At 48.9% G+C, this 24,082-nt stretch overlaps 1 protein-coding gene across 5 annotated transcripts in view; it reads right to left on the bottom strand.

Moving 5' to 3' along the window:
* Positions 1–2,950: 2,950 nt before the first annotated feature.
* GAB2 (GRB2 associated binding protein 2) overlaps positions 2,951–24,082 on the bottom strand; it is a 108,202-nt gene continuing 87,070 nt past the window's right edge. For 3 of the 5 annotated variants that reach the window (XM_069808542.1, XM_069808541.1, XM_069808543.1), the window contains 8 exons: positions 22,520–22,760; positions 18,277–18,863; positions 17,124–17,218; positions 16,100–16,382; positions 14,989–15,079; positions 13,030–13,132; positions 12,044–12,169; positions 2,951–10,196 (listed from right to left, as the gene is read on the bottom strand). In XM_069808542.1, the coding sequence (XP_069664643.1) occupies positions 10,053–10,196; positions 12,044–12,169; positions 13,030–13,132; positions 14,989–15,079; positions 16,100–16,382; positions 17,124–17,218; positions 18,277–18,863; positions 22,520–22,760 (1,670 nt within the window). In that variant the 3' untranslated portion in view covers positions 2,951–10,052. The remainder of the gene's footprint in view (positions 10,197–12,043; positions 12,170–13,029; positions 13,133–14,988; positions 15,080–16,099; positions 16,383–17,123; positions 17,219–18,276; positions 18,864–22,519; positions 22,761–24,082) is intronic. The other 2 variants (XR_011329007.1, XR_011329008.1) reach the window with 2 other exon arrangements.

The raw sequence follows: 24,082 nt of genomic DNA, 5'->3' as shown, positions 1-24,082 counted from the left end.
ATCACAATCCTCTTAGTGAGGTTTTATAGATGAGCCGTGGAGTGTGTTCGTTGTATTTAAGTCTGCTAGACTTAAAGCAGTGCTAAGAGGAAATAAATATGGACCCAAAGCTGAAGTTAGACAGAAAGTAGAGTGTTTCCTGGTATTATTAATAGACTTTTATGAGCCTCCTGTCCAAAGAGGTTGCCGAAAGCTTTCATGTTGCTGTCATGCCAGCTCCTTGCTTTGTGCTGGAGTGTCACCTGGAGGCATTTTCTGCGCCTCGTGCTGAAAGGTGCTTTTGCAGGAGACTGTCTCTGCCTTGATGAGATCCTAATCTAAATAATCAAGGCAGATAATCAGCCCAACATGGAAAATGGAGAGGCTGTATCATAGCTACGCTCTTCCCTGAATATGTCTTGTTTTTTCCTCAAGATTGGACTTGATGATCTTAGAGGTCTTTTCCAAACTTAATGAATGATTCTAATGAGTTTGTGAAATGAGCAGAGGCAAACTGTACGCAGCGCTCAGCATGGATGGCAGCCTGGATAGTTTCAATGGTGTAACGAGGTGGTCTGGTTTAGTCTCTGTTCATTTCCTATAATTCTGAGCATTGGACTTCCCTTTTGGACTCAGTCCTGAGCCTCTGTTTTCACAGCATTATCTACAGTTGCTCCATGATCCTCTCCCCAAAATAATTACTATATATATGTATATAGTATAAATATGTATTTATATGCATATATAATATACACATATATTACACAATTATCAATTACACAATTATCAGATTGTATAAATATGTGTAAGATATGAGTAATATACTAAATAACATACACTAAAGTTTGCATTAATATAATTTATTAATATTATTGATGATGATTATTAGTATGAATACTATTACTATACCATATGCTATATTATTATAACTATACTATTAGTAGTATACTATAATATATGAGAGTTAGTAATACATGGCTAATATTATAGAATCATAGAACCATGGGATGGTTTGGGTTGGAAGGGACCTTTAAAGATCATCTAGTCCCATGCCCCTGCCATGGGGAGGGATGTCTTCAACCAGACCAGGTTGCTCAAAGCCCCATCCAGCCTGGCCTTGAACACTGCCAGGGATGGGGCAGCTACAGCTTCTCTGGGCAACCTGTGCCAGTGTCTCACCAGCCTCACCATAAAAAATGTCTTCCTTGTGCCCAATCTAAATCTATGCTCTTACAGTTTAAAACTGTTATCCCTTAACCTGTCACTACAAGCCTTTGTAAAGTCTCTCTCCATCTTTCTTGTAAGCCCCCTTTCAGTATTGAAAGACCACAGTAAGGTCCCCCCCAAACCTTCTCTTCTCCAGGCTAAACAACCCCAACTCTCTCTCAGCCTGTCCTCACAGCAGAGGTGTTCCAGCCCTCTGGTCATTTTTGTGTCCCCCCTCTGGACCCACTCCAGCAGGTCCCTGTCTCTCCTGTGCTGAGGACCCCAGAGCTGGACGCAGAACTGCAGGTGGGGTCTCACCCGATCGGAGCAGAGGGGCAGAATTCCCTCCCTCGACCTGCTGGCCATGCTGCTGGTGATGCAGCCCAGGATATGATTGGCTTTCTGGGCTACAAGCGCACATTGTCAGCTCATGTCCAACTATTCATTCCCCAGTATCCAGAAATCCTTTTCCGCAGGGTTGCTTTCAATTCATTCAGCTCCCAGTTTGTATTGATACTGGGGATTGCCCCGACCCATGTGCAGGACCTTGCACTTGGCCTTGTTGAACTTCATGAGGCTCACATGGACCCAATCCTCAAGCCTGTGGAGGTCCCTCTGGATGGCATCCCTTCTCTCTAGAGCACCAACCACACCACTCAGCTTGGTGTCATCCGCAAACTTGCTGAGGGTGCACTCAATCCCACTGTTCATGTCATTGATGAAGATATTAAATAGTATGGGTCCCAGTATGGACCCTTGAGGGACACCACTTGTTACTGATGTCCACGTGGACACCGAGCCATTGACTGTAACTCTTTTGATGCAGCCATCCAGCCAATTCCTTATCCATCTAATGGTCCATTCATCAAACCCATATCTCCAGTTTAGAGGTGAGAATGTTATGGGGGACTGTATCAAAGGCCTTACAGAAGTCTAGTATAGCATTAATATAGTATGTTAGTATCTATGCCATACCAGTTATAGTATATACTGTATTAATATTAGTGTTAGTAATAACAGTAATATTTGTATAGGGTATATCGGTAAAGTATATACTATAGTATATACAATCATTTGGCCTGTAGTGTCACACATGCCCCTGGCTGAGGAGAGCCCGCAGCAGTCCTCAGCTCCAGGTTTGGGATCTCAGATATGCTGCAGATGTGAGGTGATGCTACTCTTGTCTAAAAATGTGGATTACGGGGGCTGTGATTTAGGGAGGTGTCTTTCCCCAGGTGTCTTTTTTTTTAAAAAGTATATATAAGGATCTTGAAGAGGGGGGTTAAACTTTTAACTCTGGGGAAAAAGTTTTGTTCTTCTGCTTAAGTTTTACGAGTGATTTGGTGTGCTGAGCTGGTGATGGGTAAGGAAGGCAGTATTTGTCCTCACCCTGCACACACCAGAGTGTGTCCTTGGAGCAGATATATAGTATGAAATTCACTTTATCAGCTGAAAAACACACAGTTTGGATTCTGGTATCAGCAAAAACCCTAACTGCATCCTAAAGACCCTCATTGCACAGACAGGACACCTGAAGCTGTGGGAGATACTTGGCGACACGCTGGGAAGATGCTCTGAAATCTTTAAAAGTGCTGCGTAATTCAACTTGATCCATTCATTAATTCCCCGTTTCTCTCCCCACTCTGAATCCATGCTGGGAGTCACCAGTGAGAGATGTCTTTTTATTATTATTATTATTATTCTTTTATTTTCCCGTTGCTTTCCCGCTGCATATACAGTACTTAAAAATGAGATCACCTTCATGTCAGGGATGTACCATGTTTATTAACAGCAAAAAAAGTATTATCTAGGCTTCACTCAAGACCGATTTACAGGATAAATAACTGTTTCAAATTACTTTAAAAAAACAAACAACAAAACCCCGAAGAATAAATTAATAACTTAAGTGATTAGCTGTCCACAGTGATTTGAAAACTTAATAACCATTCAAACAGTGACACCACAAGAAGACACGTACTGTACAGTTTGCCACAGATTACTCTTGTCCTTCCTTCTACAAATGGAAAAAAAACCCAACCAAAACTCCTCTTTAAGAACAGTCATAGGCTTTGAAACACACAAAACATCTCTGCGAATTGGCTGCCGACGCGACGGCTTCAAAGCCAGGGCTCCGACCCCCCCTTCGCAGCAGGTTAAGAAACAAATGGAGAAAACTACCCTAGCTTGACTGGGTCCGTTCCCACACAATGATGCCCAAAGTCAATGGCGACCCATTGACTTCGCCAAGGGCTGGGTTGGGTGGGATGTAACTACTCTAAAGGTTTGGTCCTAATCCTACGGGATTCATCAGCAGGCTCCCCGTGGAGCCCAGAGTCCTGCTCCCTTCCCCTCTCCACGACATGCTTCAGCCACCATGTCCAAAGGGCTCTCGAACAAAATGTGGTATTTTCAGGGTCAATGTGGCAGCAGAATGCTGAAACTGTGCAAATGGCTTTTTCCCCACCCCCCTCACTCAGGTGAAAGTCCTGCCAAGTTTTTTTTCCACCTTGGCAGTTAAGGATGAGGGGGTTTTAAAGAGTTTTGCAGAGCGGGATGTGCAGCGTCATGTGTGATGCTGGGCATGACAACAGGGTAGCACCACATGCTGCCTGGCCGTTGCATGCAGACTCAAAACAGCTCTTTGCATTATTAGATGTCAATTAATTACACCTCACGACACATCTGTGAAGCGGGGAAATAAATATTAAAAATATTCATTTTACAAGCCGGAGAAAAAGAGGGATACAGAGTTCAAATGAACTCCCTCGTCCCACCTGAAGATAAAGTGTGGTGTCACCCAAAGAACGACAATAAAAATGATGGTTTCTTACCTCCTGGTCTTGGGGTAAACCTCTCCCACACAGTCAACCCACTAGCCTACAAGCAAACCCATTATATGTTAGCAATGGGCTGCATCCAAAATTAAGAGCCTGCTGATTTGAAGCAAGTCCATTGAGAAGTTCTTTTAACTCAAGAGATGGAGCCATGTGGCCCAGCTTCTGCTCCAGATATTGCTGGCTGGTGTTAAAATTTGGACACCATGTGCCAGGACTGACTGGCCGTGGGTTGGCAGGGGGAAAGCTGTTTGGTGACACCTTGCTACATATCAACTTTTCTCAAGAGCAGCCACTGAAGTAGCAACCTGATTAACAGTACAACTCTAGGAGTTGCAAACAAGGAGATAAAATTGTGACTACAAGGATGAGACACCAAGGACAAGCTGATGGAGGAATGAACTGCTCCAGGCCAAGGAGAAATCATCACCAAAAGGTGCACGTCTCTATCTGCAAGACTCTCATTAACAGTTGCAAGACCATTGAGTACACGTGGGCAGGTTAGTGCTTTCCAAGCGGAGAAGAGAGGCACACGGACTCACCAGGGGCCCTAAACTGGTTTATTGGCCCTTATGATTTGATGCTGGACTGGTCCGGCTGATTTTCTTGATGGCTCTTTGATGGCCATGCGTGTCCTCTGGCTGGGTTTGGGGTTAGGCTCTGCTCTTCACCCTTCCCATTACAGTAGGGAAGTAGGGCTTCTCCATAGGCACAGCCCCACTGCACCCACCTCAACCAGACAACATCCCTCCAATGGGACACACAGTGTGGGAGAGTGTCAACTTTTACACGGAATAGCAACATCACTAGGTGGGAAAACATCAACACAATGCAAGCATGACTTGAGAAAACCATCCTTTTACTCGCCTCCTAGGCCAGGAAGATCAGACAGGACCTGGGAGCTAAACACCTTCCTACCAAAGTCTACCACCATGTAAGACCTGGGCATGGCTCTACCCCTCCCAAAAAGCCATGCTCAATGGATGGCCAAAGCGAGCTAACTCTTCCCAGTTTGCTCAAGGGACTGGGACACCAGGGTGTAGGGGCTGGTGTGGGGCTGCAGAGAGCTCTGGGACAATGTCTATCCTAAAAAATTTACAGGTTCAAGCTGTTCCCCAGTTGCTTGGACTGTGTGTCTGTATCCTGGATGACTTGGTCTGGGCCAGCCAGCTCTCTCCCAGGTGCAAGGGATGGCCCCAGTGTGGATTAGGTCCCCTCGCTGGGGGGTATGGCCCTGGGGTTGAGCTGTGCATTGCCACTTGGTTTCATGACCAGAGGAGAGGTCCTGGCCCAGTTTCAGATGCTATAGGACTCTAGGCAATACCTTTGGCCCCTTCCCTCACATGGAGGAGTCTCTGCTCAGCCCCAGCAGCTCAGGGTCTCAGGGTAAACTGGAGGGAAGAGATGTCTCTAGTCCCACCCCCGGCTCCAAGCAGAGTTACCTATGGGGTTGATCCAGCCTGGTCTTGAAAAGCTCCAAGGATGGAGGTGGCACCTCGCAGGACAACCCCGTGAAGCCATGGCACTGCTGTCCCATGACCAGCTCACAGGAGTCCCAGAGCAAGGTGTCTCCCAGCATGTCCACGTCCCCACCACATTTCTGGTAGGGCTTCTCCTGCCCAGCTCCGAGCTGGGTGCATGGACCAGGGCTCCCTGAAAGCCAGAGGGCTGAGGCATCATGTTGTAGGGCAGGATGACCCCCTCAAGAGTGAAGTGCCCTCAGTAAGTCTGGAGACTGGTTGAGGTCCCCTCGCACCAGTGCATGGCTTTTACTGAGCAAAACCCCACTCCACAACCCACAAATCTTCTTTACATATCTGACTTGAAACTCATGCCAAAGGGGCACATGGTGAGAGGCAAGACTCAAATCTCACTGGCAGACTCCCCTGCCTTCTCTCCTCCCAATGTCACGTTACCCTGTATATAACCCTTGTCAGTGGCTGGTGGCACTGGGTCCAAATCCATCCCAGTTAGCCTCCAGTCAACCCAAGCCCTAGCCACCTTTTGGTTCTGGCTCCGGATTTGGCCCTATCTGCCAGACACTCAGCTTTACCCTGGCACAATCTGCACTCGCACGTATTTTCTTTCTCCAACTTGAGACTGAGCCTAAGCCTGGCATCCATTTAGAGCTGTAAATGTATTTTCCACCAAACACTCAAATGTCAGTTCAGAGCAAATCAGCTCCGAGACAGCTCACACATCTCACCAGACAAAGGAACCATGAGCAGCAGTCATACACTCACAGCAAGGGATACACGCTTTTGGAGACTTCTGCCTTTAAAACCACCAGCTTAGTCATTTTAAAGCTCGTGGAGAGCTTTGAGCCATGGCCCTGGTACTTCATAAAACTAAATATTGAGGTCATGATGGTTGTCCCACGGACAACCCTTCTCCATGAGCACACACACACACATGCAAGCATATCCCTTTTCTTAAATGGAACCGTAGAGCTGAAGAGCAGGCTCTGACGTGAAGACTCAAGCCATTTTAATTGCAATTAAATGAATCATTTGCAATGTTCTCAGCTTCCTAAAATACCTATTTCTAACAAAAGAGTCAGTCATACTTGAGCATCCAAGTATAGAGTGGATGTGATAAACTCAATGCCTCCAGGACAAAGTTCTTGGCAGTCCGTGTAATTAAACCAGCTGCTTTTCAATATGGTTTAAGACTAAATACTGAACAAACATTAATCATCAGGGACTGCTGTAATCAGCTCAGCAACCATCAGGAATGACTATTTCCACTGCAGCCATTGATTACTTAATGGCTTTCAGGAGGGGTTGATATAGTTATATGTATATGGCAATGCATAGAGTCTATGGGCTGCTACTTAGTTCGGAGGGCCATTTGCTCGATGCTTAGCAGGGAAAAAATGGAGGAATATATGTTTCTGGGAAAACATACGCCTCACTGCAAAGCAGAGAGGGACCAGCAACCAGCAGTTGCAAAATAGCTACTTTTGGGCTGTTTTGGTCATTGGTCTGCCAAATGCAAAGCGCCTGTTACTGGGGATGCTCATGAAAGCAAATCTTCAAAACAGGGGGTCTGAGCCTGGGAAAAGAGCTATCCCATACCAGTGCTTGCCCAATGAACAAATACAGACATCTGTGGGACATGGAGAAAAAGGACTAGTTTCTCCAGTACCATGAAGGGCTTTTCCAATCTTAATTAACGCTTTGGATTCAATGTGGGAGTGGGCACTGGATGCACTTAGTCCCAGCGCAGAAGCACAGGGCACCAACTCAGCAAAATGCATCCCAACCCACTGCGTTGTCTCTCAAGCCACTGCACCATCAGAAATTACTATTGCTGCTGCCTGCCCTCTTTCAGGGTACTTTTGAGACTTGCTGAGCTCCCCATCTCCTAGGTGGAGAAAAAGGCTCAATCTGAGCATGGGCTATCACTTAATCTCTCCAGGCTTTTGGACCAGGTCAAGATTTTTTTAGCCTGGAGCTGTGCTCAGTTTCATCTTGAGAATAGTTGCACTGTTTTACTCAGAGAGACCCAAAGCAGTATAAAGAGCTATTCCCCAAATTGCTGCTGCAATCCACCCCAGACATGGCTGCGTTTTAGTGTGAGAGGAGAACAGCACAGTTTTGGCAGGAAAATACATCCAGCATGCACCATAACCCTTCTCCCCCAACCTCATCTTCCTTTGTGTCTGCCTAAGACTTCGGAGGATGAAATAGGAAAAAAATCAGCTTTCCACTTGAGTTATATTTGCTTTTTGGTGGGGATGGGGAGCTTGCTCCCAGCCAGGTGAATGCACACTTCAGTGAGCTCTGGATCAAGCCCAATGTTTAGTCTCCCCCGAGATGCAGTGATGAAAGGGGCTATAGAAATACGAAGCACTCTACTCTGGTCTTCATTTCATTACCTCACCATGCAAGCGTGCAAGCCCCCAACAAGAGGCAAAGGCCCTTGCAGGCTGTAACACACTCCCCAACCTTCAGAAAGCATCTGGCTGTGCTAGATCTTCCCCTTTGGGTCTTTCTTTTTTTTTTCTCCTAGATGATTATTATTTTTACCATAAGCATCAGGATATTTGCTTCCTTATTCCTGTAAAAGGCCAACACTTCAATGTCTTAAAAGGGTTGTCAGAGCTTTTCCATTAATACCCTTACCTTTCATGGCATGCAAGAAGAAAATATAAACTGCTGTTGGAAGCTCAAGACTTATTTTACCAGCATGCAGCCCTTTAAGGGACTGGTATCCTATCCTCATATGGGTCACGTCTGGCCTCTTCCAAACTCAGACCAAGATTAAACAAATGTGTTAATGCTTAAGCATCAGTAATCAATACAACTTGGTGGTGTTGGTGAAACATACAGCCTGTGGTGCTGGGAGGGGTTCAGCTTGAAGAAAGAATAGCTCCAGCTACTTAATAAATATTATTACCTAATCTTTCTAATGTCTCCTTTGTTTGGCTCTCGGTTTGCAGTCAGCCTGTTTATTCATGTCAGCGCTTGCTGTCTGGCAATCAGGCTGCTCCATGGCAATCATTAGTCCTTCCTGTTTTCATGAGATCATGAATTATTATCTCTGCAATAAACGGTCTCTTCCTTCTTGGCTCTCTGCACCCGGCAGCTGCCTGGGGAGCAATCCCAAAGCCTGGATGTGTCAATGATGCTGGCAAGGGGCAACAGCAGATTCCCACCCATAATTAGAGCTTAGGGTAGTTAACGTCAACAAGCCCCATTTCTGTGTTGAAGAAACATTGCTGAAGATGGAGAGAAAATATCTAGTCCAGCCCTTTGCACCCACCACAAACCAACCATCATGCTACATTAAAGCTAATATTGAAACACCTTGCCCTGACTCTCCTGACCAGCCTCTTCCCAAGCCTAAGGCCTCACCATCAACCAACATTTCAATTAGTCTACTGCTTTCCTCCAAGATACACCCCACCGGACCTCTTCACCCAAGACCAACCACTGCAGCACGGCATCTGCCTTCTCCCAGTCCTCCCAACAGCGTTCCACTCCCTCCTTGTCACTCATCCTCATGCCAGTCCAGATATACAGAGTCTCAAGAGCCTCCCTGCGCCCCTCGTACTCAACCACAGAACTTCTCATGACAGCCACAGACGTAGGACTCTCACTCGATGGGCTTCTTTTGGTGCCACAAAGGGCAGATTTTGGTTCTTAGGGCCAGATTCACAGGCAATTGGTTTCAGATAGGTAGTGGGTCAGGGCTTAAATTCTGCCATCCAAAGCCAATCTCTCCAGCCCATTGACTTTGAGAGATGCTGGAAAGCATCAACAGGCAGAACACACCCCAACAAACTTAGCTGTTTCATGCATGCATGCATGTGTGTGAGCGTGTGCTGGCATATACGTGTGTGTGTGATGGGGCAAGTCTTGGGCTTCTAAATCAGCTCAGTTGGACAGTCTGGATGCTCTTCAAGCTCCTGAAGATTAACAACCACAACCAAAAACACAGGGGCTGTCCCAACAGGAGGAACATAGCCCTCAGAGGTTTAGAACATATTATTTACAAGAGACGGGACAACAAAAGTGATTTCAAAAGGCATGGTCCTTGCTCAGTTTTGGGATTGGGAGGAGGCAGAGAAGAGGGCGACCATAAGGAGTGGGGAATCAGAGCTGGGGAATGATGTCCTATGAGAGATGCTGCAAACCTGCATGGCACAGTTTGGGGGTACGGTATGGAAGAAGACGGGGAGAGATGATGCGGTGTTAGCACATACAAGGTGGCTTTAATAGCTGTAAGCAAAAGATGTGTAGGGTGAAACCTGGTATTGCTAAGTCGAAGTTCCTGGATAGTGCATCCAGCAGCTAAAGCACAAACCTAGCCACCGAACATAGTTGGTCTTTATCACTGGCAAACAGTATCCGCCAAGTCTTCCCCTGAAATTAAGTTTCTTTTTGTCCTAAAAGAAAAAAAAATAATGAAGACCCCCTCCACAGACAAGTCTTAGAAACCCAGCCCAAGTGGAACTGGCACCCTGGCGGTGCCCCAGCTGGGGAAAACCACTGGGACATTTCCCTGTTTTGCTGCCTGCCCCAGGCGCTACTGCTTCGTGCTCTTGGCGGGCTCCGAGGACTGCCGCACGTCAGTCCACTCCTGCATGGTGCTCTGCAGCGCCTGCGTCTTCTCCTTGTCCACTTGCACGTAATCGACCTTCTCATCCGAGGCGACCGAGGAGGTGGAGGGCTGCGGGGAGGAGAAACACGGCCACCGCCTGGTCACTCGTCAGTTCTCTGCTCTTCCCTCTCGCTCCTTCCCGCATCAGCACCACGGGTGCTGCAAGTCCACCGGCACCTCCCCTGCTTTCTTTCAGACTCCATAGCCCACCACCCTCCCTCTAACCTCCCGAAAGGTCTTGGATGAAAGATTTCAGTCTGCTCTGCATCTTGCTTGCATCAGGCTGCAGTGCAATGGGAGGGTAGGAACAGCGCCTGGGTCTCTACCTCCACACCAACTCTGGGACATGAATGTTTGGTTGCAAATGTGTTATCTAACTGCTGATAGTGCTAATGCAGTGTTGCATCTTGCTTATTTTCTTGTAAAGAAATCAAGAACTCTTATAGATACACATAAAAACCCCAGCTCCATCCCTCTTAGCTGTGCTGACTCTACACACCTATGGCACTAGATTATTTTCATCCCCAAAACAACAGATATGTTTGCAGGTTCACCCAGGAGACCTGTTGAGGAAGAAAGAGATACTTTTTCCCATAGTTTCTGGAGTCCCGGAATCTTGTCTGCCTCTACAAGCATTTCAGAGGACCCCCAGCTGCTTGCAACTGGAGCCAGATGATGTTTTTTAGTGGTCTAAAATCACTTTTCCAGGTTGGGATATAATTTAAATTGGTAATACCTGCAGAAATGTTGCTGGGAAGAAAGAAACAATCAAGGAACAACTGTCAAATAATAAAAGGACCTAACCAGTGGGATGCTTTGCCTAGGAAATAAGGTGGTGTTTGGGAAAGTCGAGGCCAACTCGCAGGTGATTCCCACAAAGGTTTGTACAACGCCTTGTCCTTCACCATCTCCTTGCTCAGGTGCTGCTTTGCATGAACCAGTCTCTCCTTCTCCCTCCCAGTTTGCTCAGGGTGACACCCAGGAGGACCTGCCTTTGGTCCTTCCCCAGCCCACTCTGTCACCCCGGGTGTCCTCTACATCTTGGTATGTGGCCTTGCTGGGAGGTTGTGAAATCTCCATCATATCAGACTTTTAAGCCTCATCTGTCACCTCAGGAGAGATGCTTTCCTTTGGGTGTGGGGATGCCCTGATGTCCTCCCTTGCCCTATTTTCCTATGATTCACTTTAAGACGGTGTTTGTTTCCTCTGTGTATGAACCCGGAGAAAAGACACCAACATCTGGGTCTTTAGGAGCTTCCCCTTCCACATTTCCACTTGACACTTGGCAGAGGCATCCCATTCCCACCCCACCTTCTCCCCACAGCTGTTTCTCACTAGGCAACGGCTTGATCAGCTCAACATAATTCAGCTTTTAAACATCAGCTTCACTTTTTGAAAGCAGTTTATATTTTTCCTGCCCAAATGGCACCCTTTAAAAGCACCTGACTGGCAGGAGACAGGTGCCCTGCATTTTCTGAATGAGGTCCTGAAAGTATCTCAGGTGAAAAACCCAAGTCTGGTTTTGTAGGACCTGTTGTTCTGAAGGAGGAAAAAAAAATCTGATACTTCTTGGAATACCTCCCAACAGCTTTTGAATATACAATCTCCAGCTGAATTTCTGGTCCAGCACAAAATCTACAATCTCCAGCTGAATTTCTGGTCTCATTAGCACCCCTGAACCCCTACACATCCATGCTGCTGGTGACACTTCCAGCAAGGATGCAGACATGCAATAGAGACTGAGTCTGACCTAGAATAAATATAGCAGTGGATCTGCAGGAAAATCCATGCCTCTGAGGTTACTGCGCCACTTACCAACCCTGCCCACGGCTTTGGACCGTGCTGTTGCCTATGTGCGTTAAAAAAACTTTTAAAATGCATCGCTTTTAATCAGAAGTTTATAAAATCCCCCATACCTTTCTGTGTGGCCCTGGTGAGCTTGGCTGGAAGTCCAGGGCCAGATAATCCACACTCCCCGAACTCTTTTTAGGCGCTGGGCTGTTGGTGCCACTAGGAACAGGAGAAGCAGAAATGGGGTTTTGCTAATGCAGGGAAGAGACAGGAGAGATAACGAGGATTAAAATGGGAAGAAGGGAAAAAAAAGGAATTAACACAAACCTGGCAATGAAATGCCTTGGTGGCACTTTTACAAGAGGTCCCAGCCTGGATATGTGCTCACCTGCCTCTCTGGGACCAGGGTGTGCAGAACCACTGGGAGACTATATGTATTGTGCTCACAAATATTTCAAGCTCATGCTCTTTGATTTTATGTATCGCAGCCATTCTGCCGCCTTTGTGCTGATTTTATTCACATGCCTGACATCAGACATAGGCTTCAGCATTTCCCAGGAACCACACCTCAGTGAGGCCAGACCAGCTCTGGAATCTTCACTAATCACAACCACGCTACACAGAGCACAGATTTCCTCTACCCCCTTAGTTACACAGCCTCAAAAATATGCTTCAAGTCAACAGCTTTGCAAAGAGAGACAAAATCCCCTCCCTGTAAGCAGTGCCACTCCCTGCTGCTGCTCCGATAGCCCCTGCCCTCCACGCAAACAAGATGTCAGCAACTATTAGGGGAAAAAAAGCCCTGAAAAAAATCAACTTGGTAGGAAAATAGACTGTGACAGTCCATAGACGTGTTTATCCCCTCTTAATTCCTGGCAAAGTAGGTGATACATGTTCCTGCTCTCATAGACAGTTAAAACCCCAATGGGACATGTCATTTTGGGAACGAAAGGCACTGTTTCGTGCCTGTAGGGATGTACATAAGGATGTACACCACATTCATCACAGTGCTATCTGAGCACTTCCATGTCATGAGCTAGGAATGTGATTGCAGAGCTGGGGAACGTATATGTCCTGCCAGGACCATATATCTTAGCTGCGGGGCCCTTACCATCGCCACGTAGTTCTCCTCACTGTCTCCTGAGTCAGTGCTGGTGATGCTCTGGGAGGAGACAGGGCGACAGTATTGCAAAGAGCCGGCGTTGAAAGTCTGGCTGTAAGGACAAGGGTCAATGTGTTAGTGATAGTTGCAGGTGCTGCTTGTCCAATGCCAAGGAGGGATGGGAAAGGGCAGCACTTGATGCCTCCAAACATCACCATGCTCACAGCTGGGGACTGGGCATGAAGAAGACCTGTTGGCATTGACATTCTCCTAACTTGACCTTCCCATGGTTCAGAAATCACTGGGTTTAGTCGTCTTGGTTTTTTTTCTTTCTAGGACTTTTTAATAACACCTTGCTTGCTATGTACCCATAAGTCTCTTGCTATCAGCTCCGCAAATCAGGGTCCATGAACTCTTCTGTCTCACAGGAAGTATTTAACTGTGGAGGATGCAGGGCCAGCCTCAGCGGAGCTTCTCACCTCCAGCCTCACTGCAGCTCCAGGATTTGTTTCCCGCGCAGGGCCCTATCCGAATTTTTTGCTGGAAAACAAAACCTCCAAGGCATTGTCTTGCTTTCAATTGGCCAAATCTAATTATACAGAATAACATAATGCAATCAGTGTCTGGCATTAAAGCTTGCGTCTTAAAAAGCTCTTTGTTGCTGCAGTAAAGGCAGGGTCATATGATTAGCTGATAAGGGAAAAATCCATTAGCTTCTCCGGGGTCGGACATCTTGTCAATCAAACCCCGCTTGCTGCTTCCTGGTGCAGTGATTTCAGCACACAGCACTCATGCCCTGCAGTCAGTCTCCACACAATCCAATTTATTAGAGGAGTCATAGCAGCCAAGCTTTGCTTCTGCCTTTCATTGGACAACAGCAGACCATGAATTAGCAGCAGAACTGGAATTGTGCGAATCCTGTTATTTTTGGCCGGCAGACTTTACTCTGAAGTGCTTCAGTTTCATTTTGCAGACTTCCTTCAGGCTAGGCTTTGCTTTCAAGGCAACCAAAACACAGCTTACTCAGACCCTGTGAGTGTCACCCTGCATTTTGAGACTACAACGGGGTTTTTTGCGGGAAAGCTGGATGTGAAATCATGCCCTGCGTCCCTAGTGTGGCTGAGTTGGGGTGGCTCAGCTAGGTCATGAGTCATGGTGGACCACGGGTCCTGTGTCAGAGCCACAGCTCCTCAGGAGTTGTCAGATCCCAGAAATAGGAAATGTCTTCAAAGGATCTTAATTAGCTGCTCGGCCACATGCTGGGCTTTCATGTGAAATCCCGACCTAAACAAATTTATCTTCCTGCCACCAGCTGTGATGTGGGGAATATGACTCTGGCTCTTACAACACTTGACTAAGCTCGTGAGGGGTCCAAGAGAGAAGCCCCTCTGCTTCAACAGTATCTGACCCAGGTCCTCTGTCTGGCCATGATGTGACCAAGGAAATCCCTGAGCCCCAAATTGCCATGGTGTGGCAGAATATTTTAGGAGAGAATCACTCCATAAATGCCCCTCTTCCCAGATAGCTCCTGCTGGTCCCTGATGGGGGTAGTGTGTTGGTCAAGGTGGACTTTCAACCCAGTGCAGATGTTTGCATGGAATGACCCAGCTCTGCAGCTCCTGTTTCTAAAATTGACAAAGAAGACAATGAGGGCTAAAGGGATCATGCAGCTTTTGGGGAAATTCAGGTCTGCATCCAAAGTCTGGGCTTACTTCTAGCTTGATTCAAGATGACCCATGAGGAACATGCCCCTTCAACAAAAAGAGATGGTGGGCCAGAAGAAACCTCTGCAGTGAGCGGAGACAGAAGGGCAGTCGACATCCCCCTTACACTCAGCCAGAGACGTTTAATCCATGTGGTGGATTAAACCAGAGGTGACGGCGTGGCTACATGTGGACATCACTGAGAGCGAGACCAAAGATCTGCTGTTGGAGCAAAGTGAGAATTCATACCCCAACCATTACTCACGTTGGCCTGGACCAGGATTTCGTGACTGGCGATTTGAAGGGAAGCTCATCGATGACGGTGTTGTTCCTCAGGTCCAGTGGCGATGGCTTTGCTGGGGAGGGGAGAAGCCTTTATTCAGAGGCAGCGTGTTCCTACAATTCAGCATCTGTGACTGGCATGAAAGGGTCCCCAACAAATTGTTGATTGCTTCCCTTTCTGCTGATCAGCCCCCCCAGCCCTCCCTGCTGATGACAAATACCCCCAACCAAAATCCCTGCACTCATTTATTCCAGGACTGGGGGAAAACAGTGAATTTCTCCCTCTGACCCATAGCCCCAGAGTGGATGGGTGGCCCCAAAAGGGGAATGTGCTTCCCATGGAATGGAGATCTGCTAAAAATTTCCACACCCCCAGAGTATAATAAACCCATTCATTAGGGAGCTGTGATAACCCATCGGATGGGGACAAGACCAGGCTCTGTTGGCCTTGAGCTGCCTCCCGCCAGAGCGTTTCCCCACAGGGAATGGGAAAGGACATCTGCAGGATAACATGAAATTTCTTCTCATCACAGATGGTTCATTAGGTGGAAGAGAAGAGCGCTGCACTCCAGTCCCAGCCCTCGCCTAGTGTGTTGATGGGGCTAGGTGTTGAGACCCTAATGGTGGAAGCCCTCCTTCTCAGCAGCTCCTTGGTGACCTGTCAGGCAATGGTTTGGGGAGGGATTTGGAGAATGCAGTCAAAGCCCTGATGGAAGAACTGCCTAGAGCCAGCCAGTAGGAAACAGTAGGAGAAATTTGGGTCATCTGAATACAACACAGAAATTTTGGGGTGGAGAGTAAAGAGGGGAGCAGGCAAAGAGGGGGAGATCCTGCCTGTGACATGCATCTCCTGTAAAGACCAGGAAGGGCTTGAGATGGGCTCTTCAAGCACCATGAAAGCTGCATTTGCACCATAGTCGTCCTGAAAGAGGAAGGGGATGGGGAAGATCCAAAGGGTCTGACTGTGCTGGCCGTAGCAAAGCACACTTCACATAGGATTCTATTGCGTGTGCGCAAGATGACAGATGTAGTCTGAAGTCTTACAAGAACGGAAGGGTTCCTGGAAAGATTTGCCCACAAACAACTATTCTTACCTTTCCGGTCGGGTTTGAGGTTGCGGTTCACTGGCGGGGGCTGGATCTCACTCAACCGTCTGTGGCACTGCGCCATGGCTCCTCCTTTATGCACGGGGAGGGTGGCCGAGGACAACCCCACCAGGTCAAAGTGATGCGGCCCAGGGCTCATGGGGATGTAGAGATTTTGGGCATTGTCATTGGCTTTCTCGGTGTGGATCAAGGGTGAGGAACCGGGGTTCATGGGGACATAGTTGTCCTCGGAGTCGGTGCTGTGGGAGCGGGCCACCACTGCCTTGGCTTGCTGGGGGACAAGTGGGAGGACGTGCTGTGAGCATCAGACACTACTCAACCCCATCCCACTACAAACCCCTTCATCTCATCATCACCGAACACACATCTGAGGTGGGACCAGCTCTAAAATATCAGCACAGAGGGAAGGGATGGTCTGTCCCGTCCTCGGCCATCAGTTTGCACTGAGATGGCCTACCTCAGCTGTTTCCAAGACATTGCAACATCCTGAGTTCAGGGAAAGGTCTTAATTGGCCAGAGTTGAGCCTCTTCTCATGATCAGAGTGAGCTGCAGAAGCATGCTTAACCTGGAAAGTCATTTTTCCCTGGGCTCTGGCCATGACTAAAAAGCAATATGAAAGGCTGCTTTAATGTCATTTCCAGCTCAGGAAGTCTTAGAAAGTGTACAAAAGAGGCTGTTCTGGCGATACGTCAAAATTCAGCTCAGCAGCATCCCAGGCTTTCAGGAAGAAGCCAAACTCCTGGGTGCTTTTTTTGGGTCAAAGCTCCAGGCAGACACACTCTGTGGAAGCACCTAAAGCAAAACTCTGCATGTGGTGCTGGGTTAGGTGGTCGTCCCTCCATCTCTACCCTGCAGGCCACCATGGTTTTAACTGAAATCAGTAATAAAACCCTTTTGGACTTAACTCTGCAGGACTGGGCTGTGAGGTCCAACCCGGAACCCACTTCTCTCTGAATCTATAAGGTGCAACCGGTGCCTTTAGTGTGGTGGCCGACACCAAGGCCAACTCACCAGGTAGGAGTTGTACCCGTCATTCATTGACTCGACTGACTGCACAGCGCTGCCTCCCCCGTGCTGGGGGTATTCGTACGTCTCGCAAGAAGAAGCTGCAACACAACCACAAATGCACAATGTGTCCCAATGCAACTGCTAGTAAAAGGGGCCCTTGAAAACAAAATCCAGGTACTGGGAGGGCAGTATCTCTTCCTGATGATTGAGATGCTGGTGGGAAGACATGGTTTTTAGCCTGTGACAGACTCCCTGCTATGCTCACTCCCAGTTAGCATCTCTCTCATGCATCCACACAACTGCATGTGCCACGCGGACCTAACCTGGTTCTGTCAAAGTGCTGCAAAATCCCAGGGGTAAAGATGTCAGATAAGGTAGATCACGGCGACAAAACTGTGTTAAGGGAGAGTTCCATTACAGCTCGCTCAGCAGATGTAAAGCCTCCGGTAAGGGGAGGATGGGGTGAGGAGGGGGTGCTAAGCTCTTAGACTGGTCTGTCTACTGCTGAGCATGGGTCTGATCTCAGCCTTAATGTTGGTATTTAGGTAGGACGAGATGGAAGAGGCATTTCAGGGATCTGTGTGTATCGTTTACAGTATGTTTTCTCTCCAACCACCTCTTCTAAGTTACCTTGCAACTATCTCATCCTAGGCACAAGGTTTGGAAAGGACACATTCATCCACAGCCCATCCATGGCCAATGGGAAGGGCGGCTCTGCTGCACTGGGGATGTTGTGTCTTGTAGATGTGCAAAATTACATCCCTGTCTGGTGAGCAAAACCAAGGCAGCTCCAGGCTGAAGTACGTTCTGATAAACCTGGTGATGAACTGAAGTAAAAGCAAGGTAAAAAAGGCTGATATCAGCAAAATCTGGTGAAGGGCTGCATGGGCAAGCAGGTTTGGGGTTTTGGTTCAACGTACAACACAGCCAAAAGCCAGCTGAGCGGCTCTGGTGAGCAGAGCCCTGGGGATGCCTCTCTGTGCCTCTTTGCATACAAAACCCAAGGCCAGATCCTGACTGGGGAGAGCTTCTTTGCGTCCAATCCCCTGGTTGATGCCAAAACCTAAGCCAGCCCTACCGCAACCCAGTAGGCTTGACCTGTCCAAGGCTGCTAGACCCAACAAAGCCACCCCCAGCTCCCCACCCCCAAATTCACCTCGGTGCAGCCTGCTGTTCTCCACCGCTGGCAGCGTGTTTCTCCGGGGAATGGTGGCTGCCATGGGGGCCAGCCCTAAGCTTTCACCGGGTTGGGGCCGCTGGGGCGGGCTGCCCCACCGGGGCTCCGTCTGCCCGGGTTTCGGGGGCCGCGGGGGTGGTGCAGCGGGCGAGTCGCTGGCGGCCACAGCCAGAGCATTGTGGTTCTTGTCCAGTGTAAATGTCCTGGGGATCTGGTAGACAGAGAGTGGGGTGGCAGGGATGTCATAGGAGTCCGTGGAGAGCTCCCCAAACTCCTTGCATAGGGTGTTGTTGGGAGTCTTGTAGGTGTAGACCTCCTCGTTATCGGTTTCGGAGCTGGTGAGGCTCGATTTGGGGTGGGTGTAGGAACCGAAGGAGCGCGGGAGGTCATATGCACTGTCCCTGAAGTCCGAGTTGTGCCGGCTGGGTTTTGGCAGGCTGTAAAAGCCGTGGAGCTGCCCACCAACCCCGTTCACGCAGTGCCCGTTGCCCTGTGAGAGCTTCTGGACCGCTGTGTCGCTCCGCATGAAGAAGGCGGACCTTGTGGCCTGGGAGAAGCTGGCGCTTCTGCAGACGAAAGGGAGAAAGGGGCTGAGATGGGGGGGGGAGCCGGTCCTGGGGTGCACAGAGCTCTGCTCCCCCCATTTGTCACCTTCCCAACCCACATTGCCCAACCCCAGGGCAATGGGAACATCTCAGACCCCTCCAAACATGCCCACAACCCATTTTATCCTGAAACACCTTCAAAAATGCCTCTGTCATGGGTGGGAGGTACCTGCACCCAGCTCCATGATAAGGCTACGGGCAAGAACAAGCCTTTTATCCAGATATAAATTGCTCCAAAAGGGCAATTTTCACACCAGCTGACAGTGACCCAAGACATGGCTGCAAAAAGCCACCCCATCAGCATCGCCATCATGCATTGGCCGCCCATCCGCAGTGCAGGAGGGAGGCTTACTCTCACCTCTGTCTCGCAAACATTTTTGAGAGGGACTTGAAAAATTCATGATGGGGATTATTTCAAAGCCTCCAGCCATGCCACCACCCTGTCCTCTTGTGGGACAAGCCCTGGGGAGGTGAGGGCAGTCCCCAGCTGGGGTTTGGAATTTGCAGCCCTGATCCGCAGGGGAGGAAGAATGAACCTCAGGGCTGAATTCAGATTTATGAAAGGCCTCGAGTCCTGCAGGGTAAGCAGGGCATCATGGTCACGAGGTCCGTGCCTTGCTAATAATTCCTTGATTTATATTGTGGACATGCCCAGGGACACTAGCCAGGACGGAGGATGAGCACTGGGGAGACCTCGATCCTCTAACAACTGCTTGTTATCCACCGCTCCTCTGCTGATTCCCTCCAAGGTGTTTCATCTTCTGTTTTAACCCTCCTACTGCTTCCTCTATCAACACTCCAGTGTTGCAGAAGACGATGAGCCCCATGGGATTGGCTTTCTGCATCCACAACCCCAGTAGATGACATTTTCTCAAGTCAGGGGATGCTTGAATTGGCCACTTGGGACTTTTCTTTCCCCCATCCTCAACCCCTGCCACCACAAAGCAGCTCCCCATCCTGCAAGACTTGGGGAAATGTGAGCATTGCATTGGAAGTGCTGGGACACAAGGGCAAGATGCGGCAGAGCTGAGCACGGGTGATAACGATACCTTCCCTCAGCTGGCTGAAGCAGCGTGGAAGAAGAAGATACAGCAAAGCTCCAAAAAAGGGTTACCCTGCCATGAAGAGCTAATGCATATACACCAGGAGACGGTGAGAGATAGCCTTGGGCTGTGTCTTTTTGCTGGCAGAGGTATAACCATGAGTGGGTCAGGCTTTTAGGGACCACATGCTCACAGCCAGAAAGGGCTCAGCCAGCCCCATGTAAACATCTCCCCGTGGAAAAGAGTTCTGCCCTGTATCAATCACCATGCTGGGAAAAAGGGAAATGGTTATGGGGGGGTTTCCAGTTGCAGCAAATCACTGGGGAAGTGCCAGCCCTATGGGAAAAGCTGGGAGATGCTGGTTTACAGGACTCCAGCGGGATTGATACTCTGCAGGGACAACAGGGACTCTGTTTCATGGAGCCAGCACGAGATGGCGCTCAGAAATAGGGCTTATTTGCAGAAAAAACAAGTGATGCTGTGATATGACAAATCTCTGCCGCCTTTGGAACTCAGTCTGCCTTTGGAACTCAGTCTGCCCGGGAGACGTTTTTGCTCTGGCAGGGTCTTTTCAGCAGAGGACTTGAAACATCTCATGGGTTAATTACTCAGCATTGCCTGCCAATTAGCTACTATTACCCTCATTTTATGGATGAGTAAAGTAAGAGCTCCGGAGCTGGAAGGGGAGGGATTCCCAGGAGTCCTGCAGCCTGGCCCCGTGCATTGGGCATTGATTAGGGCAATTATTTCTAGCCCAGTTGCAGAAGCTGCCGCTGGCCAGTTTTTCACTGCCCACCAAAGCATTGGTGCTTGCTCCCTCCTCCTCCGGGTCCCAGCCACGCTCAGGCTCTCGGAGGGTGGCTTTTAGGTATCCTCATAGCTGGAGCGTCAGAGGGCCTTTATTTTAAACACTGTTCCATTAAGTCCATCTGAAGTTAATTTTTCTGAGCCTTTTTCAGTTGTTGTTTTTCGGGTAGGGAAAGGCAGCTGCAGCAGCAAAGCCCAGTGGAGGCTGCAGCCTGGGCTCTGCTCTCACCCCACGCCAGCTGGGCTCCGACCGCCGCTCCCTCCCTCCCTTCTCACCGTTCCCGCGAGCCAAAACCCTTCATGTCAAAAAAACTCCTTGCTATTTAAGGCAACCGGCTGGGTCCGGAGGCAGAGAGCTGTCGCTTGCTCAGAAATACCACACTGTGCACCACGGGCTGCCGCGAAGCCCAGCGAGCTCTGGAAGGGATGATCGGCAGAGCGGTGCAAACCCTGCCCATCCTTCTGGTTGTGGTTTTTCTGGTTAAAGGCAGGAATTAGGGCCTTGTCTGCAGGATCACAAAGTGGTTGAGGTTGGAAGGGACCTCTAGAAGTCATCTGGTCTAAGCCTTCTGCTCAAGCAGGGCCACCTAGAGCTGGTTGCCCAGGATTGTGTCCAGATGGCTTTTGAATATCTCCAGGGATGGAGATTCCACAACCTCCCTGGGCAACCTGTGCCAGTGGTCGGTCACCCTCACAGTGAAAAAGTGTTTCCTGATGTTCAGAGGGACCCTCCTGTCTTTCAGTTTGTGCCCATTGCCTCTGGTCCTGGCACTGGGCACCGCTGACAAGAGCCTGGCTCCATCCTCTTTGCATCCTCCCTGCAGGTATTCATATACATTGATGACATCCTCCCTGAGTCTTCTCTTCTCTAGGCTGAACAGATCCAGCTCTCTCAGCCTTTCCTCTCAGGAGAGGTGCTCCAGTCTCTTCAGCATCTTCATGGCCCTTTGCTGAACTCTCTCCAGTCTGTCCATGTCTCTTGTACAGGGGAGCTCAGAACTGGACCCAGCACTCCAGATGTGGCCTCACCAGTGCTGAGTAGAGGGGAAGGATCACCTGCCTTGCCCTTCTGGCAATATTTGGCTTAATGCAGCCCAGGATACCATTTGCTTCCATGGCTGCAAGGACCCATTGCTGGCTCATGTTCAGCTTGGTGTCCACCAGGACCCCCAGGTCCTTTTCTGCCAAGATGCTTTCCATCTGGACGGCCACCAGCATATATTGGTGCTTGGGGTTGTTCCTGCCCAGGTGCAGGACTTCACACTTGTCCCAGTTGAACTTCATGAGGTTCCTGCTGGCCCATTTCTCAAGCTTGTTGAGGTCCCTCTGGTGTATCAGCATAACCCTCTTGGTATATCAGCCACTCCTCCTGGCTTGGTGTCATCAGCAAACTGGCTGAGGGTACACTCTGCCCCATCATCCAGATCATTAATGAAGCTGTTAAACAGGACTGGACCCAGTATTGACCCCTGGGGTACACTGCCCATGACTGGCCTCCAACTAGACTTTGGGCCACTGATCACCACCCTCTGGGTCTGGCCATTGAGCCAGTTTTTAATACAACCCAGAAAGCCAGGAAAGCTGGGAGCTCGCTCAGGAGGTCACCACTCCGACCTCCTCCTCCCAACCGTGATGAGATGAGACCATCACTCAGGGCTTTCTCCAGCTGGGTTTTGCAGACCTCCAAGGATGGAGGTGGGTTGAGCCACTCACCCCCAGCCCTCCCTCAGCTGCCCCTGAGGTTTGCTCCCAGGTGGGCTACAATACCTTGCGTTTTCTGACTTTCTGCTCATACACTGGTGGAGGAAAAGGTAGTCCTGGGGGGCACTGGCGGAGAGGGTGCTCTGGAGGTGGCCGGCGGGCGAGTCGAAGGTGAACAGGGTGGGCTGGCTGGAGTGGGACGGCGCTGAGGACTTGCGCTCTCGCAGCAGGTGGTGGTTGGCACTGCTGAGTTCTGCCGGGGAGGACCGCGGTGCATGGTTCATGGAGGCGATGCTCCTCAGGGTATCTGTGAAGGGAAAAAAACGTACCAGTAAGCGGCCAGATGCAGTGACCCCACAGCCTGCGTTGCCAGAATTTTCCTTTCTTACATGCTGCGGCATTTATGGAGGTCAGGGGGTTTTGCTTATGGCTCTGAGTGATGCACTCAGCAGCAGATTCCTCTACCTGAGGCACATGCAACTACAGGTACCATGTAGGGAAATAAATATTTTATCATATTTTAAAGTTTTATCATATTTTTCACATGCTTAGTAGCTTGCAGGGATGTCTGGGGGATGTCAGCCCAATTCACAGGGAGCTCAGTGGGTTGTTGTAACCTGGTTAAAAAGGAAAAGGAAAAGAAGAGCTTTCACACCGCAGTTTCTGCTTATTCTGTCTTTTCTTAAAGACCTTTTGTAGGTGGCTTTAGCAATGTGATTAAAGTCATCCCCATCCGCCTGTGTAAGGGCATCACTGCTATCCTTTTACAGTTGGGTAAACTGAGGCCAGGGAATGTGGATGGACGTAATGGCAGCAGAGATGAAAAATATTCCCACGTTCCCCAGTTCTCTATTCAATTTGTGACATCAAAAGAGTTCCAGCTGTTTTCTGCTAGTAAAATGGGATGCAGACCCAAGGCGTGACTCCTAGTGCCTGCTCCCCTTGCTCAAGGAGAAATACACTTTAAAATATTAAATTCATTTCAACAGAGAATATCCCAGAGGTCAGGAATAATCATCTGACTACTCCAGCCCTCTAATAAATGTGCTCCAAGAATTTGAACCTGGGATGAATTTTTACAGCCAAGCTGTAAACCCCCATTACAAGAAAAAAAAACCTACACCAAACCCCAGAAAACTCATAAGCTGCAGAATATTTGGGGAAAGCTGATCCATCTCTGGCTGCAGAAGACCATGCAGAAGACAATGCATGGTGTCCCTGCCATGCATGCCCTCCTGGCATGTGAAAACCACTCATTGCGGTTCACTGAAGTCACCCTTTATAATAGTTGCGATTTACACTTATTTGGTGCTGATGCAAAATGCAGAAAAGACCCAAACCCTAACAAAAAGGCCATCTTTCCTTGGGTAAATCCACGCATTTTCTGGCTGCCATTGATTTAGGGATTGCTCCCAGGTTTCCCCCAACATGATGTCCACCTGCTCTTCAAATTTGACTTCAGACACCCACAAGGGAACCTGCTCCGACATGGGCATGAGGGGGATTTTACAGATTTCCAACCTCTTTTTTTCATTCCTTCCTTCAAATCCCAGAACCTACCAGAAATTTTGGGCCTGACTCTCTTACACTGCAGATAAATGAGTTCTCTGTAAAATGGCTGTCATGGCT

This window comes from Haliaeetus albicilla, chromosome 20 (assembly GCF_947461875.1).
Source record: "Haliaeetus albicilla chromosome 20, bHalAlb1.1, whole genome shotgun sequence".
Taxonomy (NCBI): domain Eukaryota; kingdom Metazoa; phylum Chordata; class Aves; order Accipitriformes; family Accipitridae; genus Haliaeetus; species Haliaeetus albicilla.
The sequence above is the reverse complement of the archived record's forward strand: the minus strand, read 5'-3'. Positions and strand labels throughout refer to the sequence as shown.